This window comes from Coregonus lavaretus, assembly GCF_964263955.1.
Source record: "Coregonus lavaretus genome assembly, chromosome: 12".
Taxonomy (NCBI): Eukaryota; Metazoa; Chordata; class Actinopteri; order Salmoniformes; family Salmonidae; genus Coregonus; species Coregonus lavaretus.
Window position 1 is genome coordinate 7,019,973 of NC_139999.1, and position 26,236 is coordinate 7,046,208.

At 44.3% G+C, this 26,236-nt stretch overlaps 2 protein-coding genes across 4 annotated transcripts in view; both read left to right on the plus strand.

Annotated features, from left to right (window-relative positions):
- Positions 1-14,943, plus strand: part of LOC311138548 (dynactin subunit 2) — a 21,750-nt gene extending 6,807 nt beyond the window's left edge. The window contains exons 3-13 of the mRNA XM_084173286.1: positions 3,199-3,295; positions 3,706-3,767; positions 4,689-4,787; positions 5,001-5,161; positions 7,865-8,015; positions 9,084-9,188; positions 9,427-9,504; positions 9,708-9,779; positions 10,091-10,193; positions 11,037-11,128; positions 13,870-14,943. Of these exons, the coding sequence (XP_084029412.1) occupies positions 3,199-3,295; positions 3,706-3,767; positions 4,689-4,787; positions 5,001-5,161; positions 7,865-8,015; positions 9,084-9,188; positions 9,427-9,504; positions 9,708-9,779; positions 10,091-10,193; positions 11,037-11,128; positions 13,870-13,956 (1,107 nt within the window). The 3' untranslated portion in view covers positions 13,957-14,943. The remainder of the gene's footprint in view (positions 1-3,198; positions 3,296-3,705; positions 3,768-4,688; positions 4,788-5,000; positions 5,162-7,864; positions 8,016-9,083; positions 9,189-9,426; positions 9,505-9,707; positions 9,780-10,090; positions 10,194-11,036; positions 11,129-13,869) is intronic.
- Positions 14,944-20,384: 5,441 nt separating this feature from the next.
- LOC311138724 (uncharacterized protein) lies at positions 20,385-26,224 on the plus strand. 3 transcript variants are annotated; one of them, XM_084173522.1, is made up of 5 exons: positions 20,385-20,518; positions 21,895-21,959; positions 22,946-23,158; positions 23,472-24,143; positions 24,221-26,224. In XM_084173522.1, exons 3-5 carry the CDS (start codon positions 23,003-23,005, stop codon positions 24,275-24,277), a joined length of 885 nt encoding a protein of 294 aa, XP_084029648.1. In that variant the 5' UTR covers positions 20,385-20,518; positions 21,895-21,959; positions 22,946-23,002; the 3' UTR covers positions 24,278-26,224. The 3 variants fall into 3 exon arrangements, with proteins under 3 accessions (XP_084029648.1, XP_084029647.1, XP_084029649.1); XM_084173521.1 differs by having other exon boundaries at positions 23,472-26,224; XM_084173523.1 differs by having other exon boundaries at positions 23,475-26,224.
- Positions 26,225-26,236: the final 12 nt, after the last annotated feature.

The window sequence follows — 26,236 nt, forward strand, 5'->3', positions numbered from 1 at the left end:
CTCCGTTGGTCTTGTTTTCCTCCCATGTCCCCTCCCTCCTGTTGGTCTTGTTTTTCTCCCATGTCCCCTCCCTCCCTCCCTCCCTCCTGTTGGTCTTGTTTTCCCTCCATGTCCCCTCCCTCCCTCCGTCGGTCTTGTTTTCCTCCCATGGTCCCCTCCCTCCTGTTGGTCTTGTTTTCCTCTCCCATGTCCCCTCCCTCCCTCCTGTTGGTCTTGTTTCCCTCCCATGTCCCCTCCCTCCCTCCGTCGGTCTTGTTTTCCTCCCATGTCCCCTCCCTCCCTCCGTCGGTCTTGTTTTCCTCCCATGTCCCCTCCCTCCTGTTGGTCTTGTTTTCCTCCCATGTCCCCTCCCTCCCTCCGTCGGTCTTGTTTCCTCCCATGTACCCCTCCCTCCCTCCGTCGTTCTTGTTTCCCTCCCATGTCCCCTCCCTCCCTCCGTTGGTCTTGTTTTCCTCCCATGTCCCCTCCCTCCCCTCCGTCGGTCTTGTTTTCCTCCCATGTCCCCTCCCTCCCTCCGTCGGTCTTGTTTTTCCTCCCATGTCCCCTCCCTCCCTCCATTGGTCTTGTTTTCCTCCCATGTCGCCTCCCTCCCTCCATTGGTCTTGTTTTCCCTCCCATGTCCCCCTCCCTCCGTCGGTCTTGTTTTCCTCCCATGTCCCCTCCCTCCCTCCATTGGTCTTGTTTTCCTCCCATGTCCCCTCCCTCCCTCCCTCCTGTTGGTCTTGTTTTCCTCCCATGTCCCCTCCCTCCCTCCGTCGGTCTTGTTTCCCTCCCATGTCCCCTCCCTCCCTCGTCGGTCTTGTTTCCCTCCCATGTCCCCTCCCTCCATTGGTCTTGTTTTCCTCCCATGTCCCCTCCCTCCATTGGTCTTGTTTTCCTCCCATGTCCCCTCCCTCCCGTCGGTCCTGTTTTTCTCCCCAACCACCCACCCCTCCTGGGACGCTAGTGTGTACAAGTAAGAGGTTATTTTTTCTCTCAGTGCATTTAGTGGAGTTATCTGCATGGGTTGTAAATCCTTCCTTTCCCCTCTTCAAATTGTATTGAAATGACTATCTGCCTACATGATGTGGTGATGATGATGTGCCCCATTGCTCTTCTGTGATGAAGTGTTGGATCCCTTGTTTCACCTATTGAAAATGTAGCAGCACTTATCACATTACAAGACATTTTAGTTGGCCTAATAATCCTCCCATTTTCATTTTGACATAGACTTGTAGCACAAGGATATTGAATCTACAATGTCTGTCTGTCTCTGTCTGTCTGTCTGTTGATAAGACAGTTATGCTACTGTGTATGTGTTCTATCATCCCTTTCCCCCAACTGTTAACAGAAGCTTACTAACTAACGATCTTTACTAACTCTGCTTTGCTAGCGATACAAACACTGGGATCAATACTGCAACACACTTTGACATTCACAATATTAGCACATTGTATGTCTCATCAAAGCAGCTCTAAATCGTCTTCTTTCTAACCATCTCACTGTGACTTAGGAGCTCAGTCAATTCCTTTCTTCCACGGACTACATAATGCTAACAACACCAGACACTTAGACGAGAGGCTTGAGTTAAGCGCTTTGGGGCCTATCATACAAAGGAGATCAGATATTTACAATATATTCACAGTCACACACTGGATATAAAATGCATATTTAAGGCCTACCTCCCTGTGTGTACAATATGATGCGTGATGTAAATAAAGTTACTGTTGACCAGGGGTGTCAAACTCATTTTGGACCGGGAGCCGAATCCGGTCTTCAATGAGGTCTGGAGGGATGCACTGAAAATTGTGCTATATATTCCCTCGCTGTCCAAAGGATGTGGGGCTGAGAGAGAGAGAGAACAGAGACGTCATAACGATCAGACAGTCCGTGTCATAGTGAACGTCTGCAGCAGTCTGCCTCAGAACACTGGACTCTTTCTTTCTTATCTCCCCTGGCAGGCTGCTGCTGCTGTGCACGGCGTGTGATTACCACATTAATCTGTTTCTCTTTCTCCTCTTTCTCCCTGTGCTTTTCCTCTTCCTCTAACTCCTCTTGGGAACCCAAGGAGCTGGTAAGAGCTTCACTGACTAACAGACTGACTCCCCTCCTACTCCTAACATATATATTTGTACCGTCTGTGTCTGGACCGTCAGTACTGTCTGTATCAGTGGTTATTGATTTGATCCCATTTGATTCGTTGGCGCTTAGCCACATTGATCACATCATCCCTCACCCTAGTGCACAGTTCCCTGAGGCTAGTCAGAATGATGCTCTTCTCAGAATCACTGATTAAGGGAATCTGTTTCCTCAAATGAGCAGATGGAGAAAGACATGGATTTATAATTGACTGGAATAGCTAACTAGCTCATAGAGATTATGTCTAAGTCACAGGACCGGAGAAACTCTGAAACTCTATTATATATATATATATAGGCCTATGTAATATGTCTCTATAGTATGGCATCTTCCATCAATCAGCTGTGCAAGAGGGAGGTAACTTTCTCATGTAGAGCAGTGATTGGTACCTAACCCCAGTGCTGGTCCTCCAGCAATGCTGACTTTCCATCCACATTGTGTTGTCACAATACACCCCTTTACACAATTAGTTGTTCCGTTTCATTGGTCACTAAAGAGCTCATTTTAAAGACAATTGATTGTGGATTCTGCGAAACCATTGGGTGCTCAAGATTCTGAATGTTTTTTTGTTAAATCAACCATCTGATTCCCTCCTGGAATAGACATGCTTCCCCACCTCCTGAATACAGATCCATTTCAATCTGTGTGTTCTGGTGTTGGTGAGATGTGTCGTGGGTTTGCGAGTTGGAGTTGGTCGGGCGTCTCACATGGGTCCTCTCTCACACTGTAGATGAACATGAAGTTGATGTCTCAGCCACCGGATTGTATCTAAATGACTGATACTGTGTGTGAGTGTTTATACACCGAGCCATACAGGTGTGCTTCTGGTATATAGGGGACTAGGTTCCCAGGTGGTATTGAATCAGCCAGTGTGACAGATAACCCATGGAGAGAGAAGATTGGCACAAATCACCATCAATCATCAAATCTGATCTCCTTTGGAACCATTTTGGCCTACGTATGCTTTCAGGTCTTTCATTTCCAATCCATTTTGTGCATTTGAGATTTTGTCCTAGTTTTGACCAAGGCTGGGTATGTTTCCTGTGGTATCTCATTATTCTGGATGCCTCCTCCTAACAGGAAGAGCTGTGCAGTGACAGTGTGGAAAGGATCGTGGTCAACCCCAACGCAGCCTACGACAAGTTCAAGGACAAGAGGGTCAGCACTAAAGGACTTGGTCAGTATACCTTCCAACAGCTGGATGTCCACAGTGGCATGAGTTTGGCGTGGGCAGTATCTCAATTAGCCTTCCCTTGCCCTTCTCAACCATATCAGAGGAGAAAGTCCCAAGGTCTCTCCGCTCAGACCTTTTCCTCCACTGTGTGAGGAGAGAGGATGCAAGGGATTGAGGAGTTGAGAAAGCACAGGAGTTCGTCCTCGACTCAAATCTAATCAAATGTATTTATAAAGCCCTTTTGATATCAGCAGATGACCGTGTGGAATCACCAGGAGGAACTCAGGACTTTTCCCTGGTCATGTAGTCACATCATGTAGCCCTTTAAGACATGAGGCATTTCCTGAATTGGTTACAAACCGCCATCTAATATTCTTGTTTTGCCTCTAATGAATCTGTGTTTTCTCTCCCAGACTTCTCAGATCGCATCAGTAAGAACAAAAGAGTGGGTTATGAGTCAGGAGAATATGAGATTGTGAGTACATCCTGCTGCTGCAATATTACATTTCAAATTGATTATAGTTCTATAAATAGTGGCATTGATTCTGTTGGGACGCATAACCCGGAGGCAAAAGAAACGCACACCTGTTTAGGCGAGGTGCTGGCTAGCGGAGTAGAACACCTGTTTAGGAGAGGTGCTGGCTAGCGGAGTAGAACACCTGTTTAGGAGAGGTGCTGGCTAGCGGAGTAGAACACCTGTTTAGGAGAGGTGCTGGCTAGCGGAGTAGAACACCTGTTTAGGAGAGGTGCTGGCTAGCAGAGTAGAACACCTGTTTAGGAGAGGTGCTGGCTAGCGGAGTAGAACACCTGTTTAGGAGAGGTGCTGGCTAGCGGAGTAGAACACCTGTTTAGGAGAGGTGCTGGCTAGCGGAGTAGAACACCTGTTTAGGAGAGGTGCTGGCTAGCGGAGTAGAACACCTGTTTAGGAGAGGTGCTGGCTAGCGGAGTAGAACACCTGTTTAGGAGAGGTGCTGGCTAGCGGAGTAGAACACCTGTTTAGGAGAGGTGCTGGCTAGCAGAGTAGAACACCTGTTTAGGAGAGGTGCTGGCTAGCGGAGTAGAACACCTGTTTAGGAGAGGTGCTGGCTAGCGGAGTAGAACACTTGAAAAAGAAAAGGAGAGTCTCACTCTAGGAGCTCAGATGTTATAATTTCATAACCTAACAACCAAAGTTTCGACAGACAAGCTGTCTTCATCAGGGTATAAGCATAACCCATCGTTAGATTTAGAAAAATGAGAATTTCTGTGAAATCAATCGCAAGACCTTTTACACGTCCAGTTTAATCGTGTGTATAATGATTTTGCTGTCTGTTCTGACACTCCAGTGTATTGTCTGAATGTTAACTCTGTTTTCCTCCTCTCACTCTTCCTCCTTTCTCTCTCCATCCCTGTCTAGTTGGCGGAGGGCTGTGGGGTGAAGGAAACTCCCCAGCAGAAGTACCAGCGGCTGGTTAATGAGATCCAGGAGCTCAGTCAGGAGGTGGAGACCATCCAGGTACAACCCCTACACCCTAGACCACCCAGGTCAGACAGACGGTGCCAAACAACCCCTACACCCTAGACCACCCATCTTTATACCCCATTGACCTTTACCCACCCCAAACCACCTATCTTTATACCCTATTGACCTCTACCCACCCCCAAACCAGTGGTTGTCATTTCCCTGGTTATGTGCTGATCACATGTGTCTATCCTCCTCTCCCCTCAGGAGACCACAAGGGACAGCAGTTCAGAGGAGCGTCTGACTCCTGTAGTCCTAGCCCAGCAGGCTGCCCAGCTCAAACAGCAGCTGGTCTCTGCCCATCTGGACTCTCTGCTGGGACCACAGGCACATATTAACCTAGCTGATCCAGATGGAGCACTGGCCAAGTAAGAGAGGGAAAAGGGATGGGGGGGGGAGAGAGATGGAAAGGGAGGAGAGAGATGGAAAGGGAGGGGAGGGGAGGGGAGAGAAAGAAAGGGATGGGAGAGAAGGAAAGGGAGGGGAGAGAAGGAAAGGGAGGGAGGGGAGAGAAGGAAGGGGAGGGAGGGGAGAGAAGGAAGGGGAGGGCGGAGAGGGAAGGGGAGGGAGGGGAGAAAATGAAAGGGAGGGGAGGAGAGGGAGGGGGGAGAGAGAGGGAAGGGGGGGAGAGAGAGGGAAGGGGAGGAGGGAGGGCGGAGGGGGGGGGGAATGAAAGGGAGGGGAGGAGAGGGATGGGGGAGAGAGAGGGAAGGGGGGAGAGGAAGGGGAGGAGGGAGGGGAAAGGAGGGAAGGGGGAGAGAGAGAGGGAAGGGGGGAGAGAGGGAAGGGGGGAGAGAGGGAAGGGGAGGAGGGAGGGGAAAGGAGGGAAGGGGGGGAGGGAGGGGAAAGGAGGGAGAGAGAGGGAAAGGGGGGGAAAGAGGGAGAGAGAGGGAAAGGGGGGAGAGAGAGAGGGGATGGGATGGAGAGAGGGGATGGGATGGAGAGAGGGAAAGGGATGGAGAGAGAGAGAGGGAAAGGGATGGAGAGGGGGGGAGAAAGAGGGAAGGGGAGGAGGGAGGGCGGAGGGGGGGGGGGGGGGGGAATGAAAGGGAGGGGAGGAGAGGGATGGGGGGAGAGGGAAGGGGAGGAGGGAGGGGAAAGGAGGGAAGGGGAGGAGGGAGAGGGAAGGGGGGAGAGAGGGAAGGGGAGGAGGGAGGGGAAAGGAGGGAAGGGGGGGAGAGAGAGGGAAGGGGAGGAGGGAGGGGAAAGGAGGGAAGGGGGGGAGAGAGAGGGAAGGGGAGGAGGGAGGGGAAAGGAGGGAGAGAGAGGGAAAGGGGGAGAGAGAGAGCGAGAGAGGGAAAGGGGGGGAAAGAGGGAGAGAGAGGGAAAGGGGGATGGAGAGAGAGAGGGGATGGGATGGAGAGAGAGGGGGAAAGGGATGGAGAGAGAGAGAGGGAAAGGGATGGAGAGAGAGGGAAAGGGGGGGGGGGGGAAGAGAGGGGGGGAAAGGGATGGAGAGAGGGAAAGGGGGGGAGAAAGAGGGAGGGAAAGGGGGGGGAGAGAGGGAGGGACTCACTGTAGCCATGAAATGCTTTGAAAGGCTGGTCATGGCTCACATCAACTATCATCCTGGACCCACTCCAATTCATATACCGCTCCAACACATCCACAGGTGACTCAATCTCTATTGCCCTCCACACTGCCCTTTCCCACCTGGACAAGAGGAACACCTATGTGAGAATACTGTTCATTGACTACAGCTCAGTGTTCAACACCATAGTCCCCTTCAAAGCTCATCACTAAGCTAAGGACCCTGGGACTGAACACCTCACTCTGCAACTGGATCCTGGACTTCCTGACGGGCCGCCCCCAGGTGGTAAGGGTAGGCAACAACACATCCGCCACACTGACCCTCAACACAGGGCTCCTCAGGGGTGCGTGCTTAGTCCCCTCCTGTACCTCCTGTTCACCCACGACTGTGTGGCCAAGCACGACTCCAACACCACCATTAAGTTTGCCAACAACACGACGGTGGTAGGCCTGATCACCGACGACGATGACACAGCCTATAGGGAGGAGGTCAGAGACCTGGCAGTGTGGTGTCAGGACAGCAACCTCTCCCTAAACATCAGCAAGACAAAGGAGCTGATCGTGAACTACAGGAAACGGAGGGCCGAGCACGCCCCAATTCACATCGACGGGGCTGTAGTGGAGCAGGCAGAGAGCTTCAAGTTCCTCTGTGTTCACATCACTAAGGATCTATCATGGTTCACACACACCAACACAGTTGTGTAGAGGGCACGACAACGCATTATCCCCCTCAGGAGGCTGAAAAGATTTGGCATGGTACCTCAGATCCTCAAAAAGTTCATCACCGGGGCCGAGCTCCCTGCTATTCAGGACCTCTATACCAGGCGGTGTCAGAGGAAGGCCCTAAAAATTGTCAGACTCCAGTCACCCAAGTCGTATACTGTTCTCTCTGCTACCACATGGCAAGCGGTACCGGAGCGCCAAGTCTAGGACCCTAAACATCTTCTACCCCAAAGCCATAAGACTGCTAAATATAAACGCAACAATTTACAGTTCATAGAAGGAAATCAGTCAATTGAAATACATTCATTAGGTCCTAATATATGGATTTCACCTGACTCCGAATGTAGATGTGCATCTGTTGGTCACAGATTTCTAAAAAAAGGCGTGGATCAGACAACCAGTCAGTATCTGGTGTGACCACATTTGCCTCAAGTAGACCGACACATCTCCTTCACATAGAGTTGATCAGGCTGTTGATTGTGGCCTCTTCAATGGCTGTGCTAAGTTGCTGCATATTGGCGGGAATTGGAACATGCTGTCGTACACATCGATCCAGAGCATCCCAAACATGCTCAATGAGTGACATGTCTGAGTATGCAGGCCATGGAAGAACTGGGACATTTTCAGCTTCCAGGAATTGTATACAGATCCTTGCGATATGGGGCCGTGCATTATCATGCTGAAACATGAGGTGATGGCAGCGGATGAATGGCACGACAATGGGCCTCAGGATCTCGTCACGGTATCTCTGTGCATTCAAATTGACATCGATAAAATACAACTGTGTCCCTCTCTTTCTCTCTCCATCTCCATGGCAGACGTCTGTTAACCCAGCTGGAGGCAGTGAGGGGCAGTAGGGGCAGTACAGGGGAGGGGAAGGCCCCGGCAGCAGCTAAAGGTCCTGATGGTGTGGTGCTGTATGAACTACATAGCCGGCCAGAGCAGGAGAAGTTCACAGATGCTGCCAAGGTATGGAGCCCAAGGCAATATGAGTGTGTTATGGTATGGAGCCCAGGGCAATAGGAGTGTGTTATGGTATGGAGCCCAGGGCAATGGGAGTGTGTTATGGTATGGAGCCCAAGGCAATGGGAGTGTGTTAAGGTATGGAGCCCAGGGCAATGGGAGTGTGTTATGGTATGGAGCCCAGGGCAATGGGAGTGTGTTAAGGTATGGAGCCCAGGGCAATGGGAGTGTGTTAAGGTATGGAGCCCAGGGCAATGGGAGTGTGTTAAGGTATGGAGCCCAGGGCAATGGGAGTGTGTTATGGTATGGAGCCCAGGGCAATGGGAGTGTGTTAAGGGATGGAGCCCAGGGCAATGGGAGTGTGTTATGGTATGGAGCCCAGGGCAATGGGAGTGTGTTAAGGTATGGAGCCCAGGGCAATGGGAGTGTGTTAAGGTATGGAGCCCAGGGCAATGGGAGTGTGTTAAGGGATGGAGCCCAGGGCAATGGGAGTGTGTTATGGTATGGAGTCCAGGGCAATGGGAGTGTGTTATGGTATGGAGCCCAGGGCAATGGGAGTGTGTTATGGTATAGATCCCAGGGCAATGGGAGTGTGTTCTGGTATGGAGCCCAGGGCAATGGGAGTGTGTTAATGTATGGAGCCCAGGGCAATGGGAGTGTGTTATGGTATAGATCCCAGGGCAATGGGAGTGTGTTCTGGTATGGAGCCCAGGGCAATGGGAGTGTGTTATGGTATGGAGCCCAGGGCAATGGGAGTGTGTTATGGTATGGAGCCCAGGGCAATGGGAGTGTGTTATGGTATGGAGCCCAGGGCAATGGGAGTGTGTTATGGTATGGAGCCCAGGGCAATGGGAGTGTGTTAAGGTATGGAGCCCAGGGCAATGGGAGTGTGTTAAGGGGTCCCCAACAGCATCGGTTATGTGTGTGTGTGTGTGTGTGGTCCCCAACAACGTGTGTCTGTGTCTGCATTTGCAAATGCAAATTTGAGTGAGTCCTTGGTCAATTCTGTGTCACTTGTTTACCCAGTTTTCATTCATTCATGCATAAACTTCTCCTTCGTTTGTCTCTGTGTAGATGGCAGAGTTGGAGAAGAGGCTTGCAGAGCTGGAGACGGCTGTGGGTTCTGGATCAGACAAACCGGGACCTCTGAGTGCTGGGGTGCAGGGCGGCAGTCTCATGGTGAGTCTATTCTGTCTACCACCTTGGACCCATTCAGTAGGTCAAAACAGGATAATTTTTTTCTTGTGCCAACTGAACTCAATCAATCCAATTTTGTTCATTTAAAAAAAAAAAAAAGATTTTGCATGAGCCACAATGTCAGAAAGTACGGTAACCCTGACCTGATCATCAATCACTGTTAGCCCTGTGACTGAACGCTCGCTCTCTCGCTCTCTCGCTCTCTCTCTCTGTCCTCCAGGACACTATGGAGATGCTGCAGGCGAGGGTCAGTGCTCTGGACTCAGCTACTCTGGACCAGGTGGAAGCCAGGCTGCAGGTAACATTGTGGATCAGCAGAATCATAACCATCAGGGGTTGGGAATGCCAAACTGACCTCGTATCAGTCTAGCAGCAATCGATGTCACACTACTTTGCAGAGAACACCCAAGGACAAGATGGGCTGATCTTTTTTGTGTTTGTTATAATGTGAAAAGTGAACATGGTTATTGTGTGATTTGTGTTTGTGTTTTCTCTGTATAGAGCGTCCTTGGGAAGATGAATGAGATTGCGAAGCACAAGGCAACCATTGAAGATGCTGGCACACAGAACAAGGTTAGTCCAGCTTTTTATGTTGAGGTTTAGAAGTAATGTAAGAGTTTATGACATCTTATTTCACACAGTAAATAGGTTATCCCTATGGCCAGGAGGTTTTCCTAACCACCTGACCTGACCAGGAGAACCTCTCGGCTCTACAGTAGTTATCTCCTGTAGATGAAACCTTGACAATCCACCACCAAACTCGGACTGCATTTTTCAGCAACTCATTCCTTGGACTCTGCCGTCTCCGTTTACCCCCAACCTTATCATTATTGGGTATGTGTTATTTCCATCAACAACTTGTTCCGTGTTGTCTTGTCTGTCAGGTGTCTCAGCTGTATGACGTGGTGCAGAAGTGGGACGCCATGGCAACCTCTTTGCCTCAGGTGGTGCAGAGGCTCATGGCTGTCAGGGAGTTGCATGAACAAGGTAATCACCTGGCTTTCAGACCTGGCTCAGAAACATACTGACCTGCCAATCACCTGGCTTTCAGACCTGGCTCAGAAACATACTGACCTGCCAATCACCTGGCTTTCAGACCTGGCTCAGAAACATACTGACCTGCCAATCACCTGGCTTTCAGACCTGGCTCAGAAACATACTGACCTGCCAATCACCTGGCTTTCAGACCTGGCTCAGAAACATACTGACCTGCCAATCACCTGGCTTTCAGACCTGGCTCAGAAACATACTGACCTGCCAATCACCTGGCTTTCAGACCTGGCTCAGAAACATACTGACCTGTCAATCACCTGGCTTTCAGATCTGGCTCAGAAACATACTGACCTGCCAATCACCTGGCTTTCAGACCTGGCTCAGAAACATACTGACCTGTCAATCACCTGGCTTTCAGACCTGGCTCAGAAACATACTGACCTGCCAATCACCTGGCTTTCAGACCTGGCTCAGAAACATACTGACCTGCCAATCACCTGGCTTTCAGACCTGGCTCAGAAACATACTGACCTGCCAATCACCTGGCTTTCAGACCTGGCTCAGAAACATTGAAAATACTCACATTTTAAACTGCAGGTGTGGCAGTTAGAAAAACAAATTTAAAGGAACGAGTAATGTCCACAACTCTGATATGCTTTGAAAATGTTACCCACTTGTTTTTAGTTGTCTGTTCTTTGACTCCGTGTGATGTCTTGTATCTGGGTTGTAGCGATGTGGTTTGTCTGACTCTCTCTGTCACCATGTTGTGATTGATTTATGATGCTGCTCTCTGCCAGTGTAACGTCTAAGCTTTTACTTGGGTATGATTATCTGTAGCCATGCAGTTTGGGCAGCTGCTGACCCACCTGGACACCACCCAGCAGATGATCAACAACTCTCTGAAGGACAACGGGACACTGCTCTCACAGGTAGGAGACACAGTGACACATCTCACACTGCTCTGAGGTAGGAGACACAGTGACACATCTCACACTGCTCTGAGGTAGGAGACACAGTGACACATCTCACACTGCTCTGAGGTAGGAGACACAGTGACACATCTCACACTGCTCTCACAGGTAGGAGACACAGTGACACATCTCACACTGCTCTGAGGTAGGAGACACAGTGACACATCTCACACTGCTCTGAGGTAGGAGACACAGTGACACATCTCACACTGCTCTGAGGTAGGAGACACAGTGACACATCTCACACTGCTCTGAGGTAGGAGACACAGTGACACATCTCACACTGCTCTGAGGTAGGAGACACAGTGACACATCTCACACTGCTCTGAGGTAGGAGACACAGTGACACATCTCACACTGCTCTGAGGTAGGAGACACAGTGACACATCTCACACTGCTCTGCGGTAGGTTGGACTGCTGCTGGGACTGACATGTGACTTTAACCTTTCACACCATTGAGCCAAGCTGTACTGCACTGGCCTGGTTACACATCAATCATAGTTGCTGTAACTGTGCTGGAAAGGATAATGCTAAGAACATTAACAACTTCATAGTTACCAGTGGTGCAAAGTACTTAAGTAGTACTTTAAAGTATTTTAACTTAAATCGTTTTTTTTGGGTATCTGTACTTTACTATTTATTTATATTTTTGAATACTTTTACCCCGCTACATTCCTAAAGAAAATCATGTACTTTTTACTCCAATACATTTTTCTCTGACACAAAGTACTCGTTACATTTTGAATGCTTAGCAGAACAGGAAAATGGTCAAATTAACACATTTATCAAGAGAACATCCCTGGTCATCCCTACTGCCTCTGATCTGGCGGACTCACTAAACACACATGCATAGTTTTATAAATGATGTCTGAGTTTTGGAGTGTGTCCCTGGCTATCCGTAAATAAAAGAAGACTAAAAGTGTGCCCTCTGGTTTGCTTAATATAAGGAATTTGAAATGATTTATATATTTTACTTTTGACACTTTAAATATGCAGAACAAAAATATAAATGCAACATGCAACAATTTAATTGATTTTACTGCGTTACAGTTCATATGAGGAAATCAGTCAATTGAAATATATCCATTAGGCCCTAAATCTATGGATTTCACATGAATGGGAATACAGATATGCATCTGTTAGTCACAGATACCTTTAAAAAATGGGCCTCACAATGGGCCTCAGGATCTCGTCACGGTATTTCTGTGCATTCAAATTGCCATCGATAAAATGCAGTTGTGTTCGTTGTCTGTAGCTTATGCCTGCCATACCATAACCCCACCACCACCATGGGGCACTCTGTTCACAACGTTGACATCAGCAAACCGCTTGCCCACACGACGCAATACACGTGGTCTGCGGTTGTGAGGCCGGTTGGACGTACTGCCAAATTCTCTAAAACGACTTCGGGGGCGGCTTATAGTAGAGAAATGAACATTCAATTCTCTGGCAACAGCTCTGGTGGACATTCCTGCAGTCAGCATGCCAATTGCACAATCCCTCAACTTGAGACATCTGTGGCATTGTCGTGACGTGACTTAGGGCAAGTCATGACAATTGTGTTGTGTGACCAAACTGCACATTTTAGTGGCCTTTTATTGTCCCCAGCACAAGGTGCACCTGTGTAATGATCATGCTGTTTAATCACCTTCTTGATATGCCACACCTGTCAGGTGGATGGATTATCTTGGCAAAGGATAAATGCTCATTAACAGGGATGTAAACAAATTTGTGCACAAAACTTGAGAGAAATACGCTTTTTGCACATATGGAACATTTCTGGGTTATTTTATTTCAGCTCATGAAACATGGGACCAACAGTTTTATATGTTGTGTTTATATTTTTGTTCAGTGTAGATTTAAAACCAAATACTTTTACTTTTACTTAAGTAGTATTTTACTGCGTGACTTTTACTTGAGTCATTTTCTAGTAAGGTGTCATACTTGAGTAAAAGTAAATATACTTAGGTACTTTTTCCACCACTGATAGTTAAGAACACTAACAATATGGAAGAAAATGTAACCAATATCACTCCCTAAAAACACAACCTTATGAAACAATCCTTCGATAGCTTTTCAGAATTCACCGATAATTTGGTCCACATGGAACACTGCATAGAACCCGTAAATGACTTGGTAATAGTAAATAAATGTATTTCCATGACAGAATTTAAAAAGCAGTTTTTGACTGACCAATGTAGATATTTTCAAATGCATACGACTGAAAAGTTTCATATCAAGAAATTGATTTGAAATCTTTTGGACATCAGAGCAGTCTTGAGGGAACCATATTTGAGTCAGGAAAGGATATTCATATGATAGGCTCTCTGCAAGGTTTTGTATATCTCGCCTATCAAACTGACAATCTCTTAGGGGGAAAAAAATATAAACTCCTAGAACCAAGACTTAAAAAGAACTGATATTGGCACAAGATGGAGGGAATGATGGAACATAATAACGAAATAACAGTTAAAGAAAATGTAGACTTAGTCCAGTATAAACTAATATATAGAATTTATTACACAAGACAAAATTAACATTCTACAGCACAACGGCATATTCATGGATTAAGTGTAAAAATAACAACGACTGACTCAATAATCCATGCCCTCTGGGAGTGCTATAAAGTCCAAAAGTGATGGGTGGACTTAGAAGTTACAATTTAAATGTACTCATCTTTCCCTCTCCCCCTTTCCCAGGTGCAGACAACCATGAAGGAGAATCTCCTGTCTGTAGAGGAGAACTTTGCTGCTCTGGACCAGAGAATGAAGACGCTCAACAAATAAATATGTTTCATTTTTTTTTTTTTACGTCTGTCAGGACAGTTGGGCAAATTGAGGGAGTGGAGGGTCTTCTTTCACTCTTCTTCCACCTCTGCCTTCTTGTTTCTCAAAGCGTAATGTTTGATTTGAAAGTTAAAACAACAACAACAAAAAATCATACTATTCTAAAATGGACACAATGTTCTTGTCTATTTTCCCCTTCTTCCACATCCCACATCTCTCTCCCATAGGAAGTCTTTCATTTGGTATCAAATGCAATGCATTACACCCAATATATATATATATATAAACAAACGTCACATATGATTATTCCCTTCAAAACTCAATGGCTTTCAGACTGAATTTTTTCCTCTCAATTAAAAATCTTCCTCCATGTCCTTTCAACCTGTTCATCCACACTAGTTTTAGGGAAGTGCTACAACATTCAATCAGCTAAGTAATTTAATTGAATGTCCAATTTGAGGGCTCAAGAAGTGGAATAGCATGTCCAGAGAAAATACGTGTCTACAACATTACTGCACAAAAACAAACAACCAATGCCGATTGTCCACCCTTTTCCCCAAAAGTATACACTTTGCACACTTCCCGTCTTGGATTTAACAATTGTGGAAACTCCCTCCAGTTAATGCTAACACCAATCCAATGACGAGAGTGCACGCTTTGGGAGAAGTGTGAAGAATCGGGACATGTCGTCAGTCAGAAAGACGATGTATGGACATGTAGCAGGAATGCATACCTGTGTGCTTTTGGGGGGGGCCTGAAGTCCTGGAGGGATGCTTGTAAATATGCCTGTGTACCTTAAATGTTTCATGCTCAGTTGCTTGTAACTTATTATTATTGTGACTGAGACTAAAATACCACCGACACGTTACTTTTTATCTACTGCCTACGATGGACTGTACAGTACCTGGCTGTCTGTGGTGGGGATATCATCTGAATAAACAACTACACTCACTCTTCTACAGAGAGAGAGAACTTGTGAAACATGGATCTGGTATAAAACAATTGAATCTGTTAAATAAAATCAAGTCCCTTTTAATAAAAACTACAGTTCAAAGTATTCTCTGCCTAAGTGTCAATATGATGCTAAAAGGTCTTCAGGGAAAAGATAGTTTACATAAAATAAATACTACATTTATACAAAGTCAAGATTAAAAATAGCATAGTTATGTTTATTATAATTATTTGAATAGTAATATGTGCCTAAAAAGCCTGTTGCATGCTTCCCAGTCGAAACAGTTCGCGCATATAATATGGAGAAATGTTGTGACGTTTTGGTTTTTGGGCAGGGTTCAAGAACCGTTCATGCACTGAGCTCTAATAAGAACCGTTTATGCACTGAACTATAATAAGAACCGTTCATGCACTGAGCTATAATAAGAACCGTTCATACACTGAGCTATAATAAGAACCGTTCATACACTGAGCTATAATAAGAACCGTTCATACACTGAGCTATAATAAGAACCGTTCATGCACTGAGCTATAATAAGAACCGTTCATACACTGAGCTATAATAAGTACCGTTCATACACTGAGCTATAATAAGAACCGTTCATACACTGAGCTATAATAAGAACCGTTCATACACTGAGCTATAATAAGTACCGTTCATACACTGAGCTATAATAAGAACCGTTCATACACTGAGCTATAATAAGTACCGTTCATACACTGAGCTATAATAAGAACCGTTCATGCACTGAGCTCTAATAAGAACCGTTTATGCACTGAGCTATAATAAGAACCGTTCATGCACTGAGCTATAATAAGAACCGTTCATGCACTGAGCTCTAATAAGAACCGTTTATGCACTGAGCTATAATAAGAACCGTTCATGCACTGAGCTATAATAAGAACCGTTCATACACTGAGCTATAATAACTGTTCATGCACTGAGCTATAATAAGAACCGTTCATACACTGAGCTATAATAAGAACCGTTCATACACTGAGCTATAATAAGAACCGTTCATGCACTGAGCTATAATAAGAACTGTTCATGCACTGAGCTATAATAAGAACCGTTCATGCACTGAGCTATAATAAGAACCGTTCATACACTGAGCTATAATAAGTACCGTTCATACACTGAGCTATAATAAGAACCGTTCATACACTGAGCTATAATAAGAACCGTTCATACACTGAGCTATAATAAGAACCGTTCATACACTGAGCTATAATAAGAACCGTTCATGCACTGAGCTATAATAAGAACCGTTCATGCACTGAGCTATAATAAGAACCGTTCATACACTGAGCTATAATAAGAACCGTTCATACACTGAGCTATAATAAGAACCGTTCATACACTGAGCTATAATAACTGTTCATGCACTGAGCTATAATAAGAACCGTTCATACACTGAGCTATAATAAGAACCGTTCATACACTGAGCTATAATAAGAACCGTTCATGCACTGAGCTATAATAAGAACCGTTCATGCACTGAGCTATAATAAGAACCGTTCATACACTGAGCTATAATAAGAACCGTTCATGCACTGAGCTATAATAAGAACCGTTCATGCACTGAGCTATAATAAGAACCGTTCATGCACTGAGCTATAATAAGAACCGTTCATGCACTGAGCTATAATAAGAACCGTTCATACACTGAGCTATAATAAGAACCGTTCATACACTGAGCTATAATAAGAACCGTTCATACACTGAGCTATAATAAGAACCGTTCATGCACTGAGAAATTTTTTCGGTAGCCGAAGTCTACGCCCCTTCATCGGTGATTGGTCAACAGTACTACTAGTAGGAGTGGGAACATGAAGTGTCATTCGAGACGACTAGTTTTGATACAAAATGTTTCACTTCAGAAATGCTGCACCAAACATTTTAGCTAGATGTAAAATTGCGCGACTAAAACACCGCGGCAAAAACGTAAACATGAATGACAGATTTCTTACTCTTAGATTAATTTAGACTAAGTGTTTTCTGGTTTTGTTGCTACTAAGGTGTCTCATTGGTGACAAACAACTGTAATATTGCCGTTTTTTTTCTCGTTTTTCAAACTAAAGTCTTTAGGGAGTATGAGAGCACATACGTTCGCTTCGCCTAGCCGAGTTAGTTGATAAAACTGACAGTTGCTGTAAAACATGACATGATTTAGACGTGATTCCAATGCTACAAAATTGTTGACTTCTCAATTCCCTTATATCAACGTAACACAGACTAAATAAATCAACCACATTCACAGGAGGGCCAAATAGAAAAGGTAAAAATGGCCCCTTACCCATAATCTCTCATGGACAGACTACGTAAATCTGACCAATTACGCGAAACTTTGTTCAGGGTTAACCGATATTACCTTTACCCCTAATCCAGGGTCACATATTTTTGCGGCCCTAAAAATTGAGGCTATGATTAGGGATAGGGTAAACTGATTCTAGATCCGTGGTTAGAGCCAGGCAACTTGTTACTCGACTGTTCTAGTCATGATTACTCATGTTTGTAATGGTGCTACATGGCCAGTAGAGGGCAGCATAGACCCTTATAAAAAGCTTAATATGAGTTCATTGGGTTCATGCGGTAGGGTTCAGCTTTTCACCACTCACTCCATCATTGCCAACTGCAGCAGTGCTGCCCAGATACAGTGCCATTGAACTTTGAACCTTTTTGGATATTTTAGCCATCATTCAAGTATATTTACTAAAACCCTGATGTAGAATAGGTATAAGGCTAATGATGATCTGATATGTGTTGTGAGTGGTGGTAGTGCTGATGTTTGAAGCAGCCAGGTTGATCAGGTGATATAGCCTAGTATCTATCTGATCCGCTGTGGGACAATGAAAACTATCAGTAAAATCTCTTGCCCCTCGTCGACCTCTGGCTGGCCTTATCACTGTAGTGCTTTTCCCCTGACATCCTCGGCAGTGCTCGTTTCTTCTTCTTCTTCTTCTCAGCATCCTTGAAGTCCGCGGCGTGGGTATTCTCCCCCCCTCCCGTACACGGCTGATGTGATCTGTCCGTTCAATCTCAGAGGGAGCATCCGCCCAAACTTTGTTCAGTCGCCCAACTCTGCCTTTGGGTTTGCTTAGGGACTTTTCTTTCAGGCATGCGCAGTCGCTGAGAGGCGAATGTTAGGAAATTCCATACCAACAATGCATCTGAAGAGCCGCTCGCCCGTTCTCTGCGCTGTTCTGTGGACCTGTGCTGCCCCCTCCTCTTCAAGCTTTATTATAGGTTATAATAAACCAACAATAGATAAGCGTTGCATACGGTGGTTTTAAAACTGAGCAAGTCTTATAGTAAACAGTCAACATGCATATAATATAATAGAGTAGATACATAGAATATAATATATACCTAATCAGATAAAGTTAATAGGCATTAAAAAAAAATAATTATTGAATATTTTACAACATACAATATACTTGTTAATAGGCAATTTCAGCGAGCTAAGAGTCAGGTTGAGATAAGTTATTTTGCAAAATTCAGACAGCATCGATGCAACAGTGTAATTATAATTTTACCTACCTAATACAGAATAACTATAGTCTGAGAGACAGTGCCAGGTCTATTCAAAGTCCCAAAACAATCAATAAGGTATAAAACACAATATGAATATTCACCTGTCATGTCAACATACTTTCTTTCTGAATCATTTATAAAAACAATACATTAATTCCAATCCAGAAAACCACATGCTCATACAGTGCATTCGGAAAGTATTCAGACCCCTTGACTTTTCCCACATTTTGTTACGTTACGTTATTGAGTTGTTATTAGGCCTATGATTATGACAATTAGTATTTATATTATTATCGAACTAACAAATTACATAGGCTTATGGAATAATATTGTTGTGTAAACTTGTGTTCTGCTTTTTACAAATACTGTTGCTCATCCCATCACAGACTATCATAACAAAAACCCAGCCAGTGCCAACACCGTGGCAACAAAGCCCCGTGTCCTCTAACTATCCCACTAACGAATAAAATATACACGCGACACGACCGGACTCAATAAACATTAGACAGAGAAAGTATTCCGCCCAACTACTCACTCAGCAACAGACCCTCAAATCGTGACGTGGTAACCGAGGCTCATCGCGCGCTTTAACCCTGGTCCCGGAGACAGCGCGGGGCTTTCTATTCGCTACTGACGCACGCGACGCGTCTCGAATCCCACTCGGCGCTGTTGCTAGGCTGCTAAACCGCGCTGTTGCTAGGCTGCTAAACTGCGCGTGTTGTTGCGCCATGCATTTAAACACTTGTCTTGTCTGTTGGAGTTAAGGAATTAACCGTTAAGTGTCGAAGGATGAACATTACACTGATTAAATAACATAGGAAGTTAAATACTCTTTATTATAAAGAGAATGAACAGGTTGGTTTTTAAAAGGGTTAACCTTCATTATTTATGTTTTATTATCAGTTTTCATCAACACTAGTAGCTTGTTCACGATCATCATCGCTCATGGCATTGATAGAGAGGATGCGGTAGAGGAGTTTAGGAACTCGCTCTCGACGCGCTCAAGAAGTGTGGGATGTTGTTTTGATAGCCAGCGCCCCTCACTCCACAAAGAGGGCAATATAAAAAGAAACGAAATGTCTGAAATGAAACAATATCCTAATAACATGGCATGCCTTTAGAATAAACACATCCAATAAAATAAAAACAAACAAAAAATCCATCCCTATAGGGATGTTAGGCTACCTATGGCAATACATAGGCTATATTGCATTGTTTCTTTTGAGGAGAAAACAATCGTTTGAAGTTGGATTTGTTGCAGCAGGCCATTCTACTCTTGAGAAATAATATTATACACACAGAGAAAGCAGGTTTCAGTCGGACTGTAAAGCATTTCATTACTCTCACAAACTTGAATACTGTACAATGTGGCCCTCACACGCATAAAGAAAACGGTCCCCAAACATAAAGATAAATACCAGAGAATAATAGGAGCAAGCCTATATCAAAAATAGAAAATCTGAACATAAATTATAAATAGCCTATAGTGTAGCCTAATATTTGTGAGGAAAACTTTGCTTAGACATGCTAAAATATTCTTGCATAAGTGTATTTTTTTGATTTTTGTTAGAGACAGAGACTGTTAAATAAAACATGCTCTGGTTCTCCCGGTCTTATCTCCGACTAGAAATGGGTTGCCAAGCATTGCATCATTCCTTTCATGTGACTCCCATACGCCCCAAATTCATCCTGGCAGTATCACATCTTCACGTCACACAAACTACCCAGATGGAGACAACTAGAAAACCCTTTAGAGCCCGCCTTTACTGTTTAATACAATTACCAATTGGATGTCGCCAAGCAAAATAATTTAGCGCGTAGATTACGATTGTACCATCTGGTTGTCAGTAGTTTCATCATCAGCTAACGTCTTAGTTAGGTTGTGTGAAAAAAAAACCTTCCCGTAGAGTTCGGTTGGCGTCACCATATATAAAGATCACCGGGAGTTTCCGAAAAATCACATTCAGTATCCTAAACTGAACAATGGTTAACATGAGCTATCACCAATCTCAACTAAAATATATACATACTCCGAATCCAAGACAGTCGAGAAAGCGAAATAATAAAAGAAAAAGGGTAAGTGAATTTTATTCTGTATAGTTTTTAAAGTTGTTCATTGTCTTTTAGGGACTTCTATAGAAGTTCTAATTTTCATTTGGCAGCTGATCGTCTCTCTCTGGCTTTCCCTTTTGGAAAAGAAGAATGTTGTTTGGCGACTTTCCCATGTCTGTTTTAGGACAGCAGTTGCTGTGTGCAATTATAATTGACATTTGTTATATTTTTATCCAACATTTATCTGATTATTTGACTTTGACCCCAAGTTGCGTTCTCTCTGTCACGAGCTCGCTCTCGGACATTTGACATCACAGAGACAGCTGGGCTGTCAAACGTTTATATAACGTTTTACAAAGTTTTGTTTCGGTTTTATTAACTTATTATTTCCCATTATCTCCATTCAGGCTTTTGTTTGATCAATCTATAAGATGCCATTTATCCAGACATTACATTTGTTATGTTAATAGCCTATTAAATAAAAATAAAAATAAACACTTATTTGCATTGACAGAATAAGATCGCATGGCTATTTGGAGTGGACTTTTCATTAGAATAGAATAGAAAGGTTTTCATTGTCTCATCCCAGTGTTCTGGCCCAGTGGAGGTGTCCGTTTTCACCCTGTCTTGGACTCTGATTCCATGACGTAATGCCTTGGCTTGGAGAGCGAGCAGTAGCCTACCACACCACATCCGAGAAACACATTTAGCCTGCAGTTGCTTAAATGTCACATTTCTGAAATGTATTCTTCAAAGAATACATGATAGAATATATAGATATTCTTCATAAAAGTATTTGCCAAGAATTGAGCTGCATTTATTGATTAATGTCTACCTGTTTGTCATGCTAGCTGTGTTGTGGTCACATGTATTTCCTGTCCATCAAGTGGTTTTTAAAGTACCTTTAACTATTCAATGTCAACGATAAACCTCTATTTTTAGAAAAATATATATTGCGTGTTGGGAAGATTGCATGTAGAAATCTATTTTTTCTTTTTCATGAGCTTGTGTAAATGGAACTCAAGGAAGGATGTTTTGATCGAAATAGAATTCATCGTGGACGGTGGCAGAAGGGGGAGCCCTCGAGTACCTACGGAGTGACCTGTTTTTGATCATTTTCCACACATCTTTTTTTTAAAACTGAACTGTGAAGCCATAGCATAGTAGTTTGTCAAATTATTGTATTAATTTAATCCACATAAAATCATTTTTATAGGCCTGTATTCAACCATTTTAGCAATGTATTATCAGGAGGTTGTTTATCAAGTTGAGTGCATCAGCTATATCTGTCTGTTGTTATAAAATACCAATTTATGTTCCTTTAAGCACATTTTAACATCTAGACACACTGTATTGAATAATTGTTGCAATATTTGATGCCATGAATTCTTTCTTTCTAGACTTGTTGGGACAAATTATCGCCAACAACCAATTGCCAGACTTGATTATAAAAGACTCTCAGAAGGTGAATTGCATTTCCCTATTCATTCTTTTGACTTCTGTGTTGTTTTTACTGAGTGTTGGATGCTATGTCTATGGATGACAAGTTAACCTCATTATACTTGCATCATATCAATGCATTTATTTTCAAGATTTTAACTTGATAATGTTTGCAATTAAGTCATCATTATAAATCTGAAATGTCATAGACTGCAAATTGCAAGAACATATCACCCTGGGATCAGGTGTTAACAAAATGTAGAATGTAGCCTATTAAACACAAAAACTGTTTCAAGTGAGAATTTGGCAGGTCTGAAAAAGAAAGGACATTTTTGCTTATTTCACCCACATTTTATTATCTTCTTTCAAAAAAAAACTACTGCTTAGTTCCAGTAGTTTCCTACACCGCTAAATGGCAAAAAAAAAAAAGAAGTAATTAGCTACTGAAAACACTACCAAGATTTGAATTTAGTTCAACTACCACCAATACGGTCCCGTGTAGCTCAGTTGGTAGAGCATGGCGTTTGCAACAGCAGAGTTGTGGGTTCGTTTCCCACGAGGACCTGTATGAAAAAAAAATTGTGCTAAATTACTTAAATGTAAACGTGAAATCTCATGTTTTTAGCCATATAATTCTATTATCATAAATTGGTTTGTGCAGTAGACCCATTTGTCCACTAAGTGCCACTATTTTAACATTTAGTGAAAAAGTGGCTGTTTTCACACAATATAGAAATTATAATACCGGTACTTTGTTCAATTGCTTATCTTCCTTCAACAATTGATAATTTGAAACAACATGTGCTAACGTAGCCTGTTCTATTGCACAGCTCTCTTACATGTAGCTTTCTCCTTAGTCATTTGTATGTGGATCCCGATGTCTAGCCTACTGTATAGAAACTGTTCATGCAGAAGATGCTACATTAATGAATGATTTCATCATTCTAAAACCAAACCCTCCTGTCTGGACATGATTCTAAAACAGTCTCATCTCCATCTTTCCACCTCCAGTCCTGGTCCAGTGTGTTCCAGCTTGTGGCTGTGGAAGAGTGAGTGACGGAGAGAGAGATGACTGCAGAGTGGCTTCACCTGCCCCCTCCATACCCCCCAGGTGTGGGGCCGCTGTGTGGTGCAGAGTTGGAGGCGTGGTATGAGGACCTGCAGGATATCCTGGGTTCAGACGGGGGCGGGGCCAAGCTGGCGCGTGCCCCTCCCTGCTCTGAGGTCAGTTGAGATTTTAAAAATTAGTTTTGATCAATATCGATTGATCTATGAACCATGATTGATCGATGACTGATTGATTGATGATCGTCAATGTGTTTTGGCTTTTAATTTGTTTTTGGTTATCTACATTTTGTTTTTTGCTTCATCTTCTCTTCTTCATGATGCAACTCTTTCCACAGTGCTGATGGAAGAAGCTCTTTCGACACAACCACTCTCTACCGGGCCATGTTCCATTTACTCACCTTTCTCTTCTCTGTCTTCTCTTCTATTCTTTCTCTCTTCTCCTTCTCTCCTTCTCTTCTCTTTTCTCCAGAAGGAGCCGGAGTTCCTGGATGTTCTGGAGAGCTGTTCCCTGACATGGCTGACAGACGGGGTGGGGGTGGGCGTCGGGGGGGAGGCGTGGGGCGGAGTTGAGGGGGTCCAGAGGGTCACGATCCCGGAGGAGCCTCCTACCCATCCGCCCCACCACACCTCCTCCTGTCTGAGTCCAGCTGAGGCGCAGGGGGACAGAGAGAGAGGTAGCGATGGAGAAAGAGGGGGCTCAGGAGGGGGGGACCTGCTACCCCCAGAGTTCTTTGAGTTGCTGAGCGAGGGAGGGGTGGGCGTGGTGGAGACCGCAGGGATCATGGTGAGCGGTAGCTACCACCATCATCAGCTTCATCATCACTCCAACAATGTCCAACAACCTGAGTCTCCCTCCGCTAGCGAGGAGGAACACCCCTGCGTCCCCGACTCTCCCTCCTGCTCCTCCTCCGCCTCTCCTCCTTCCTCTCCTACTAGCACCGCTTTCTCCTCGTCTCAGCAGGACAAACGCAAGAGGGGCAACTCTCTGTCCTTCCCTTCCTCCGGCTCACGCTCATCCTCCTCTTCCTCTTCTGCGAAGAAGAGCAGGAGAGAGAAGGAGCAGGAGAAAGAGAGGAAGGTGCAGGAGCTGACGGACCAGAACGAGAGGTTGAAAGCGGAGATAGACAGACTGGGAGAGGAGGTGCAGAGGACACGCCGAGCCCTGATAGAGAGACTAGTCAACACCAGGAAGTCCTGATAGAGAGACTGGGAGAGGAGGTGCAGAGGACACGCCGAGCCCTGATAGAGAGACTAGTTAACACCAGGAAGTCCTGATAGAGAGACTAGTCAACACCAGGAAGTCCTGATAGAGAGACTAGTCAACACCAGGAAGTCCTGATAGAGAGACTAGTTAACACCAGAAAGTCCTGATAGAGAGACTAGTCAACACCAGGAAGTCCTGATAGAGAGACTAGTTAACACCAGAAAGTCCTGATAGAGAGACTAGTTAACACCAGAAAGTCCTGATAGAGAGACTAGTTAACACCAGAAAGTCCTGATAGAGAGACTAGTCAACACCAGGAAGTCCTGATAGAGAGACTAGTCAACACCAGGAAGTGAGGGAAGAAAAGAGGAGAGAGGGATGAAGAAAGGAAGGAAGTAACACGGCAGAACATTTACATTTGGACTAGCAGGTTGGCGGTGAAGGGTTTAATGTGGTGGTGACTTTGAAATGCATTTTAAGACAGCGTTAGAAAGAAACCAAAGATACGTGTTGTGTTTTAAGAAGAATGTTAAATAAATAATTTGCTGAAAAACTGTATGAGAGAAAGAAGGAAAGGTAGATGTAAAGAAAGAACGAGTGATGAAAGAGAAAGTCCAAGTAAAACCACGGAGAGAAGGAACTGCAGCATTGTGGCAGACGTACTGAGAGATCGACGTACAGCATGTCAAGTAATGGAGGAAAAGGTTCAGAAGGTGGATGGGTCATGCAATGCCTCTGTTGAGCGGTTACAGTGTACTGTATGCATGTAGGGCTGGATGTCAGGAAGCATCTTTGAAATATATTGTTAACTAAACGCCCATCACAAGCATTGAATGATTGGGGCATTTAGCTTATTCAGTCAAGTGTAGTGTTCAGTATAAAGTAGGGATGGGTTAGATTAAATTAACTGATTGAGGGCGTCGATTCCAAAATTAAGGAATTGATCGGATGCATCTACCTATGAAGACTGTTAACCAACACCCATCACATGCATCGCGTTCATAAGGCATCAAATGGAAAGAAAAAAGGTGGGACTACCTGGACAAAAATAAACACTTGTTTAGTTTCTGTTGCAAGCCCTAATGAACGCGATCCTGATTGGGCGTCTTGCTCGTTAAGCCTAGTGAAGTGATTTGGATGAAGTAGGGATGAGTAAAATGATCGGATTATGTGTTTGGGTTCGTCGGGCATTGATTCCAAAATTACGGCTAATCGGAAAAAAACGATTCAAGTGATTATTCCCATTGCTAGGAGTTACCGATTGGGGGTTTGGTATACGTTTTTATTGATCGGCCCCCAGCAACCCTCAACTAAGCGATTCTGACAAACTTGTGTTGGACTCATTCCTAGTATGAAGGCTGCGAGAACTAGGAACACGGAGAGTGCATTTCATTGTCACCACATCCTTTATCTAGCCTGGTTAAACCTGACTGAACGCTACGCCTACCATTCTGTCACTGGGTGGCAACTGTGAAACGTAGCTAAAAACAGTACGAATACCAGGCTACTGTCCCTTATCCGCCAACCTCAAAATCTAACATTAAGATTCATCCTAAAGGCTGCAGAGGCCATCAGAGATGATATTTCTTGCCCAGTTTGTTGAGTAATACGGATCTCAGGAAAGTTTGCCAGTCAGTACTCAGTACTTATATAAGCCGCTATGGCTTTAGTGTGTAGGGATAGTTTTACACCTAGAACGCTAATCTTTTTCTATCAAATTGACTGAATTTAGTGGTAGTAATATTTACAATGTAGAGCTCTACCCTGATTCACATATATCTTTTATATACTCCTTTATTATTACCGACACAGTTCTACTGTAATATACCTTTACCGTACCCATATTCATTCAACATGTTATTGTAAACGATGTATCGGTTAGGTGGTTGAATTAGAGGAAAACTAACGTGCTCGTCTTTTATTTCTGTTATTACACGAAACATTGTATTGGATTTACTTTGTTCATTTTAACTGTATTATTGTTTGTTCAAAGTTGCAAATAAAATCCGTAAAACAATTTTATAGTGTAT

Coding starts and splice junctions, on each gene's coding strand:
- LOC311138724 (XM_084173521.1), top strand. CDS start 23,003: ATGACTGCAGAGTGGCTTCACCTGCCCCCTCCATACCCCCCAGGTGTG. Junction 23,159..23,471: donor GTGCCCCTCCCTGCTCTGAG/GTCAGTTGAGAT, acceptor TCTTTTCTCCAG/AAGGAGCCGGAGTTCCTGGA.